Below are 10,559 nucleotides of genomic sequence, written 5' to 3'. Positions count from 1 at the left end.
AGAAAATTTGATTAATTAAAAAAGTTAACGACTAAAAGGTACAAAATGTTCTCTTCTTTATATTTCATTAGTGACTTTCGTTTTCTTCAAGGTTCCTGGTAAATATGAATCTTTCAGAAGTTAATTAAATATTTAAACAGCTTATGTCATTTTGCATTTGAAACTGTTGTCAACATTCAACATCTAGTTTATTTCTATCATATTTGCAGAAGTTAAAAGCAGTCTATTGGCCCATTTGATCAGCAATGTCCATCTCGACATTAGTTAAGTTCATTCTGACGCAACATCGAGATCCACGTGGACACTGACCAGGGACGGTCAGGGACGAAAGAGGAATATCTGAACAATGATGAGTTAAACATTGATTTCGATCGGTGTCCACTGGAACGCGTCGGAAAACCACCACCCGATCGCGAACCACCCCTGCTATGTGTCAGTAGTATGCCGACTGTTGTTCCTATTGCACGAATTTCCGCTACTCTTATAAGTGTCTGTGTTAATTGAAATACATTTGTGCAAAACTATCAAGGAATTGTTATAAATTTAAAGGGAAAGTTGAAGATGATAAGAAAATATTCACGAAGTACAAGCAGAGATAAAAATTGGTGAAGAAATTTAGGTGATGGGATAGTTTTGAACGATCCATGAAATTTCCATGAATGTAAGTGAACTTAGTTGTGTATTTAATTGAGGAGAAATTAAAAAGAATTGAAAGTTTTGTTATTAATAGAAATTGCAATAAATTTTTGATTACTTATGAAGCTTGAATTCATATTCATATGAATATATATTTCTAGTTTAATATAAAGAATTAAAAAGCCAATTCATGTAATTTAGTTTAACTTAATGTAAATATTTCCTATTTATAATTGCAAATAATTTAACATAATTTATAGGAAATTGAATAATTTATACTAAATTAAAAATTCTCTATCGTGCTTAATCTTTATGAAAATTATGATATAATAGTTATAAAAGAAACTACCATAATAAAAACATAGTAATATATAATAAAACACTTTCCTATTTTTAATATTTTTTTTCTTGCATAATTATTTTTTAAATATTAAATATTTAAAAATAAAGAGAATTATTTGGCAAAATTATACATCGTGTCTATAAACAGAAAATCTTTTAATATTATAATCCATTCGAAATGATTTGATCTAAATTCGGGCGAATCGATTTTATTGCCGATCTTATCGACTTTCACTTTCAAAATACCAGCAAACTGTTATGTTTAAATTAATCGTTGTAAAAATGAAAGGAGTATAAAATGAACCGAGCGGAACGGAGTCGCGAAATTTCCTGATCTACATAATTTTTTTTCTATCTTCTCTATATATTGAAAGCAAGAAATACGTTGATTAATATGATACTGGAACATTTATACTTTCGTTTCATCGCAATTTCATTTATTTAAATCCATGTGAAAACGAATTATTTATAAAATGTATATTTACATTAATGTTTAATTTACACTCACGATTCGCTTATTGGTGACAGATAATTGGAGAATTTCTATCGTAGAATCGCAATTAACAGCGGGAAAACTTTCGCTTCAATTGCACCGACATGTATAATCATCATCCTGTATGTAAGCGAACTCGGATAATTAACCAGTCTGTTGTTGTATAAATTTTCATCGGATGCGTATACTTGTCGGACGGATTCGAAAAGGCTTTCACTATTGTGAATCCCGGAAAATGAAGCATTTCACTTCTCGATTCAATACTGAGTTGATCCAATTGTTCTCGATGACTCTGTCTTGTGAGAAAGGCACCAATCACACGATTAAAAATCAACGAGATTATATATTCGATTTCAATTTACATCGATTAATTAATTTCTTTTATTGTAATATTAACGATTTACGATAAAAATTATAAATTAAAAATCGATCAATTTGTGAAATAAAAATTAGATTAACGTGTGTGTATGTGCGTTTTACAGGTGACGAATGGTGCTTGTGAAAAATTCACCACCTTCGCGAGGCGAGAGTCCTCAAAAAGAAAATGGGAGGAAAGATAAGGGGAAGAATCGCGTGTCACGTGGCAATAGTCCAGCGGATCAGACTTCCAGAGGAAATAGCCCAGGAAAGAGCAATTCTGGTGTCAAAGTAATCGGGAAAAACAATTTGACGAAGTCTCGTGGAAGCGAGTGAGTATATATATATGTACGACGTTTGATATTTATATCGTACCTTTATTAATCTATAAAATTCTTTTATTAATCAATCATTTTTATCATTTTTTTAGCGAAGATCATATCGTTCAAAAATACTATTAATATTTTAATAATCTACTCTACGTTTATTGTCATACTCGAGTATAGATCTTTTAAAAATGACTTCCTAAGTAAAAATAGATAGATAATTTCCATACTAAGGTCAATAACGAAAAGCTCGCGTTGATATTATCTGATGTAACATCGACACTATAGCAATTTTGTGCAAATGGACAATGTAAGCAAACGTTTACATAGAAACTTATCGATCTGGTTTCTACGAGAAAGAAATGTTGTATTAAACAATCGATGTGAGAATTATTTTCAATTTTTATATTAAACATTTTATATATCTATATTTTTCAATAACAGTTCTTTTTGGATTAAATTTATGAACCTAATTCTATAAATTAGGTATATATTTTATCAGATGTGTAACATGTTTCGTACATATAGATATAAGGAAAAAAAATCTCTTTCTTTATCACACATTTGAACACAATAATAAAAAATATATAGATAATAGAAATCAATATTGTATGATTTGAAACAGGAATTTTTATCAATCTTAACGATAATACAAAATTCCATTATAATTTTTACGAATTAATGTAATATAAAAATACTGATAACAAAAGAAAAAAAAATTGGAACGCGAAATAAATCAATAAGCAACTACGAAAAAAGTTACAAAAATTATGTAAATCCGAATAAATCTTAATGGAAGAAAAATATAGAAAATATCGATCGATGGAAAACTACTACTGAAATTATCACTCAATATTAAACTAGAGGAATTAACATTCAATTCAGTAGAATATTGCCGTGAATTGAATTCATTGAACAGTGCATTGAATGATTTCAAAGGAAAAACCAATAAATAAATTATCAGCGGGATCCTGAATTAATGAATCGAATCGTTCCCTGGAAATTACCCTCTAGATCGAGGGCACAGATAAGTCGATATCACACGTCGAAGAAGTTACTAGTCATTCGATTTCATTTTCCACGAGGGGTTGTCTGCTTGTGTAAACTCACCTTAATTGCTTCGTGTAACTATGCATGTAGACATTGATAGACATATACGTCGCAATTGCGACACATTTCGATGCCGTATATCGATTGCAAGACCTTGCTTGTCTCTTTCTGTCGGTCAATATCGCGACGATCGCGAACCATGCGCCCATGGAAAAAGATCTCACCATGTTCGAACACGTGAACCAAATATTTTTTTAATCCAAAAGTAGTTTGTCCTAATTTATGGCGGAAATTGGTAATAATTTGAGGAGATGATTTTTTTCCATTTTTTTTTTTTTTTTTTTAAGTATGAAAATAAAAATGTTTTACAATCTATATAGATAAGATATTAATCCTGCAATTTGAATGTAAAAATTATGTAAATGAGAAGAGAAGTCATTATGAAATAAAATGACGCGAAGAATAAAAATGATACGTGGTCTACAATAATATTGCCAACTGATTTCGTTAATGACAATACAGACCGTGAATTATAAAATTGAATTATGTAAAACGTAGATATTGAGTCATCGTTCAGAGTTATCAGAGAGACATCAATTTGATGAATAAATAAAAAGAAACCTTGGATATTAACGATTTTAATATAACTCGAATTAATAAATATTTATACTAGAAATTGATCGTATTAAACATGCATGATTAAATAAATAAATTATAAAACTATATAATCTAACTATATAAAATAAAAAAAAAATGGCAAAAAATACTTATCAACGGCTTTTATTACATTTTATTATATTTGAAAATGTTTGAAATGTCTATGAATTTATAGCAATTTGCAAAAGCTTACTAATTAAATCCCAATGATAGCAAATCACATTTTTTAATTATATTTTTAGCATAATCCTTATATTTGCTGATCAGAGAATCACGATACGTTGTTTTTTTTCTATAACTTCAATCAAATCATTCCATGTCATGTAACTATATGCAATGATTATGATAATGTGCTGACATTGAAATATGAGATAATGGAATTAAAAAGTATTACAGCTTTTAGAATTATAACCAATATATAATAACCAATTTTATGTTAAAATAAGTAAATATGTTGCCCTCGTTTCTCTCTAAATATAATAATTAATAATAATCAATGATTTTTTTCTACAGGTCCAGGGAAATGTGAAAAGTTTTGCAACTCATCATACATACCTTGTGCGAAAAACATCAATTAAAATGTGAAATTAAAGTTTCTGTGTGAATAATTTTAGGCTTTCACGATTAGATGGTACAGATTTTATCCGTAATGATTTATATTTATAAGTAATTGGATTCTTGATATTACCTTAAAAAAATTTTTTCAAAATTTATGGAAGCTTTCTTCTATTAGAATTTTAATAGTTCATTATATTTCGTATGAAATATAATTTTAAATTGATAACGAATAACATTAAAAATAAATTATAGCTATCTTTCTTTCGAAATTTATTTAACTGAGAGCTCATAATTAATAAGAAACAATACATTATGGTTGTGTAACTTGTTCCTTATTGTACAATGAGCAATAAAATCGAAAAGTATTGTTTATCCAAGCAATCAATCAAGATTGTCGGTTTGTTAATCAAACCCTCGTGAATCATTGACTAAGGTCGGAACGATTTTTCGATATTACGATTAATCCTGTGGTGTAGAAACAAAAAAGAACGAAAACGAAAGCTGGTCAATCACGCTATTTTTCCCCGACAGTTAGCCCGATTGATTGAACTTGCTCAATTATTTAACCGCCATGATAGGAGATCAATCATGAAGCCGTTAGATGGTTTACTCCTGTTGAAACGTTCAATCATGACAGAAAACGATGTTATAGTTCCAAGGGAACTCGATAATTTCACCCCATTAGAAGATAATTATCATTCCTGTTTTAATTTCAGGACCGGTAGTATCGAGAGACTGATAGATGGTGATAAGAGAGTAATTGCCACCAAACATTTGCTTCCAGAGAACAACATAAATGTTGTCGTCAGGTAATTAAAAACAATACGATCATCCATGAAATTATCTAAATATATTGTTATTATAATATTAATTTTATCAATCGTTCATTTTATAGAGTTCGCCCACTCAGCAAGAAGGAAATTAAAACCGGCGATGATATGGCCGTGCAATTTCCCGGAGAGGGGCAGATATACGTAAGTTTCCCCCTTCTGTCATCAATAGAAATTCAGATAATTCATCGATGATTCGATACTGTTTTCTTAGTTCTCGTTGCTTAATTAAAAATAAGTAAACGAAATTATCGTATATCACGGTCTGACATCGTTCAACTTTGTACAGTGCGAAGGATTTCCGAGTAGCGGGGACAAGAAGGGCAAATTATTTTCGTACAACGTGGTGTTCGAGCCCACGGCCACTCAGGAGGACATCTTACAATTTTCTGGCGTGAAAAAACTTATCGAAATGGCGGTGGAGGGATTCAGTTGTACCGCGTTCTGTTACGGGCAAACTGGAAGCGGGAAAACCCATACACTCACGGGGCCTCCAGAAATGGTTAGTTAAAAAAGATTGCCTTTTTCAATTTTCTTAATAATATTTCCGACAGGAATGCATCGATTTATTCGACGAAACTGAGCGCCTTTCTAAAAATTTTTATCAGTAAAGTGTAAAAATAGAAAAGGTATTAGAAATAATATATTAAAATTGTTAATCGAATTGAAGGTCATATAGGAATATAACGAAAAGGTTAATGTTGTTTTACATGCGTAGATAAGATAATAACTGAGTGGACAATGCTTGTCTTGTTCACTGCATGAGCATGTCCTATGTGATCGCAAAAACAAGTAAAATTAAAAAATCGAAGTAATGGAATAATTAAAGCACTGGCACTTTGTAATAATATTAAATGCTTTTTTAAATGCAATAATTTTTTATCATTTCAAAAATAAATTCAATATAACATTGGATATAATATTAGAGAATAATTGAATAAATTGTTTAAAAAATAAGATTATATTACGATAATTTTTTAACGAATTAGAAAAAATATTTGATAAATGTTTGTTTTTTATCAGTTCGAAAAAATGAATCCTTATTCGGAGCAACATGGCTTGGTCTTCCGCTCTTTCGTCTATTTATTTAAATTGTTGCAAGAACGAGAAGAATGTAATTTTGTGTTGAAAGCCTCCTTCCTGGAGATTTATAATGAAAAGGTCAGTAGACATATATGTAGTATTAGAAAAAAGCTTCAGATCTTTGTTTTATAAAGTTTTTGATTTCAAAACTCAGGTAATAGATTTGTTAAATCCTGGCACATCGAGGAAACCTTTAATGGTCCGGTGGAGTAAAAAGACACGAGGCTTTTTCGTCGAGAATCTTTTCACTGTTGAATGCGAAGAACTTGATGATCTTCTGGCTGTTCTCGAAGAAGGTAGCTATATTTTTAATTTCATTTTTTCATCTTAATAAATAGAGTTAATTCTTTTTAATTTAAATCCTAAAATATACGTTTCATTGAAGAAACTTTATATATACTGAATTTAATTAAAAATATTTTTACTTAAAAAAATAGCCAATTTGATTGAAATTATTAATATTTTTTTTAAAAATATTTAATATTATGATTCTTTAGGGATGAGAAATAGAAAAGTCGGTGCACACAATATGAATGATCATTCTAGCAGAAGTCATAGTATCCTCACTGTCAATATCACATCTGAGCAACAGGTGAGGATCCTGATTGTGGTATAAAAACAATAAAATTACACAAACATTAATATCGATAGATGGATAACAGCGTATTCATCTCAAGACAAGGAAAAATCAATTTTGTCGATCTGGCTGGTAGTGAGATGACGAAAAAGACACAAAGTGAGGGGAAAACTTTGGAAGAAGCGAACAATATCAATAAAAGTTTAATGGTTCTAGGTATGTTCTATGAAAATATTATGATGATCTCTTTATTCAATTACAATTAAAAATAATAAGTATATAAGTTTAAAATTAATTTAAAAATGATTTCATCAATTTCAAATTCTCTTCTCTTCTATAATCTATTTAGAAACAAAAGAAATTCAATATCAAATTAATACTATGCAATCATGTTTAATATTATGACTCGGAAACGCTTTTAATTATGCAAAAGTATTGTAAGAATCGATTTCAATGAACGAAAAAGCACAAGCTTTATTCTCAACTTCTATGTTGAGAAAGCAATCGATAAGTGCTCGAGATAGCATGAATTATGTAAAAAAACTTTTATGTCACAAAGAAGTTTTCTAACTTCTTTTAATATAAATATTTTTTCTCGAAGGTTACTGCATAGCTTCTTTGAGTGATGGGAAACGTAAGGGTGGACATATTCCATATCGAGACAGTAAACTAACTAAACTTCTGGCCGATAGTTTAGCGGGAAATGGTGTTACTTTAATGGTAAAATTATTCTAATAATTTAACAATTATTCATTCAATATGATTAATCAGATAATTTTTGTGAATTTTAGATCGCTTGTATTTCACCAGCTAAATCGAACGCAAGCGAAACTTTGAATACTTTGAGATATGCAGCGAGAGTAAAAAAAATCCGAACAAAACCTATCGTGGTAATGGTGAGTGGGAAGATATTAAAGCATTCTATTATTAAAGTTAAGTGCATAAATAAAATTTAATTCTATAGGATCCTCGAGAAGCTCTGATTCTTAGTCTGAAACGAGAGGTAGGAGCCTTACAAACAGAAAATGAACATCTTCGAGCAGCTCTTCATTTAAATAATGATACCTCAAATATAATTCGTAGCGAATCTAAAGGTATTATATTCATCAATTAATTATGATTTAATTTAAAAAAATCAAATATCACAAAAAAAATGTTCATAATAATATTTAATGATTGGATTTTTCTAACGAAATTTTTACAGCTGAAAGAAAAATACCATTGACACCTCCAGTAGTAGATTTAAATAAACTATCTGAAATGGAACGATCTGAATTAAGTCAACTGATCCATGCATATATTACTGAAAATGAAGCTCTTCGTCGAGAAAATGCAGAGTTATATGCTACAAGAGAGCAAGTGATACGGGATCAAGAACTTGTTTGCAGAGAAAACGAGAGGTTACTGAAGAAACTCGAAGATGTCAACTCGTAAGTAGAACAAGATTTAAGACGATTTTGATATTCAATTAATTCGATAGGTTTTATCACTGCAGAGTATGTTGTCGATCCCCAATCATACCTGCCAGACCTACATATTCAGCGGAAATGCTAAATGATAGTAATAACGAGAATGCACCTGGCGCAACCAATGTTTGGACCAATCCTAACGTGGAACCTACTCCCCTTTCGAGTGTATGTTGAAATATTTGAGATGAAAATAATAAATAATGATATAGAAAATGAATAATGAAAATTGACATTTTTTTCTGACATTTATTTAAAAAAAGATTTTTTTTATCTTTGAAAGATATCGAATATTATAATATTACAAAGAAAACTTAAATTTATAGGATATGATCAGACATGGGTTATACAGATCTGCAAGTAGTATGCCAGAGAAAATACAAAAAGAATTAGATAAACGAAGAATTGTAGGAAGCTATAATAATATAGTAGAAGCATACAAAGACAAGAGTCATCACCGTAGACACAATTCATGGGATAATGGAAACGGCATGACGAGAATGAGTCCGGATCAGTCCATGTCACCGATAGACATTAATCAGTCAGTACAAATAAATCATTGTAATATTATGTATATCCAATATAATGTTCAAATCAATGAATTCTTAAACTCTTTTCAAAATCAATTGCAATACAAATTGGCATTGAAATACATTTTAAAATAAAAATTAAAACAACATATTTTAAATAAATTTCAAATTTATTCTAAGCAAGTATAATTTCTTTGAACAAACATTAAGAAATTATCATTCACATTGTGGATTAGAAGTTCTGTTTCATGTCTTATTAAATACGATTTCTTAAATCCATTATATATTTTATTACTTATAAAAAAAAAAATATTTTTATCGAGTTTATTAGATAAGATATTAATTAACTTCTATCTGCAATGTGTTATCATATTTAATATAATCAGTACCATTCTATCTACTAATTAAAGGAATGTATGGTAATAGGTATAAAAAGGCGAGCATACGTCGCACCTCGACAGTTCCTGAAGAACGTAGACCATCACAAACCAACGATCTTTTGGGCGAACCAATTCAACCAATTGACCATTCGTATAATGAATCCCCAGATTCAATTCTTAGCGGTTCTTTAGAAATAATGAACTCAACGCCGAACACAGCTGAATCAGAGATACCTACAATACCATTTCCGGCAGTAACGCACATTTTGATACCGTTGAATACTTCAGAATTTGAAGACCATTCACCAAAAACATCAAAAAAATTTAAAGAAAAAGAGGATGAGACTATTCAACGAGCGTTTGGAAGTCCAATTCCTATTGATGAAGATAAACCACTTTGAATAACTTAATTAATAAGCACATAATTAATGATAAATTTTAATCGTAATGATCTGAAATCAAAATTAGATCATTTATGAAGATGAAAATAAAAAAATGAATTGGAAAGAAATATATATATGAAAATTAATTTTAGATGGATAAACTTTGTAATTGATTAAAAAAAATATATTTAATCAAAAGATCAAAAAGAATAAATATTTCAAATTTGGTGGCAATTATATAATTATATAAATCATATTATCATATCATAAATTAATGAGACAGAATTAAGACAAGCAATAAAATGAATGTATGTTTTTAAATATTAACAACACAGTAATATTATATTTTTAAAGTAAAAATGTATAGTATATATAGATATATTATTTCTATAAAAATATGTAATTATGTGTGAGCTTATATATAAATCTACAAGTCATTATTTTTTCATACTGAAAAGAAAATGACTACTTCTAAATAGTTCAAAATAAAATTTATAATAACAAAGGTGTGAATAAAATTACATATAATAAAGTATTTCATTATTTTGTTGTGAACTGTTTCTTTATATGTACCTAAACAATCATAAAAATGAATAATTTAATTGAATTTTTTTTCTAAATTAAATTATATCGGAAGTTATAAGTCGATTAATGAATATCATAAAAAATAATTTAATATAGGAAAAAGCATTTTGAAAAAATAGTATAAGATAAATGTTAAGAAAATATTGTTTTTCTCGTTTTTTGATAAAAAAAATATATATTATAAACTGTAGAAAAATACATGACGTAATATGACTTTTATCGACATAAAATAATTTTACAATTGCGTGACAATAATTCATTGGTGATGCATACATATATAATTTATTAGATAGGCATCTTGCCACG

General features: G+C 28.8%; 1 protein-coding gene across 3 annotated transcripts; it reads left to right on the top strand.

Moving 5' to 3' along the window:
- Positions 1–193: 193 nt before the first annotated feature.
- LOC410959 (kinesin 12) lies at positions 194–10,223 on the top strand. Of its 3 annotated transcripts, none has more exons than XM_394435.7 (16): positions 194–661; positions 1,954–2,160; positions 5,136–5,228; positions 5,315–5,393; positions 5,539–5,751; positions 6,273–6,410; positions 6,487–6,628; positions 6,830–6,924; positions 6,984–7,125; positions 7,511–7,629; positions 7,701–7,805; positions 7,874–8,003; positions 8,114–8,339; positions 8,390–8,543; positions 8,702–8,916; positions 9,332–10,223. In XM_394435.7, exons 2-16 carry the CDS (start codon positions 1,961–1,963, stop codon positions 9,684–9,686), a joined length of 2,406 nt encoding a protein of 801 aa, XP_394435.3. In that variant the 5' UTR covers positions 194–661; positions 1,954–1,960; the 3' UTR covers positions 9,687–10,223. The 3 variants fall into 3 exon arrangements, with proteins under 3 accessions (XP_394435.3, XP_016766664.1, XP_006561009.1); XM_016911175.2 differs by having other exon boundaries at positions 213–661; positions 9,316–9,453; XM_006560946.3 differs by having other exon boundaries at positions 215–661; positions 8,405–8,543.
- The last annotated feature ends 336 nt before the right edge of the window (positions 10,224–10,559 follow it).

Source organism: Apis mellifera, linkage group LG3 (genome assembly GCF_003254395.2).
Source record: "Apis mellifera strain DH4 linkage group LG3, Amel_HAv3.1, whole genome shotgun sequence".
Lineage (NCBI taxonomy): Eukaryota > Metazoa > Arthropoda > Insecta > Hymenoptera > Apidae > Apis > Apis mellifera.
The sequence above is the reverse complement of the archived record's forward strand: the minus strand, read 5'-3'. Positions and strand labels throughout refer to the sequence as shown.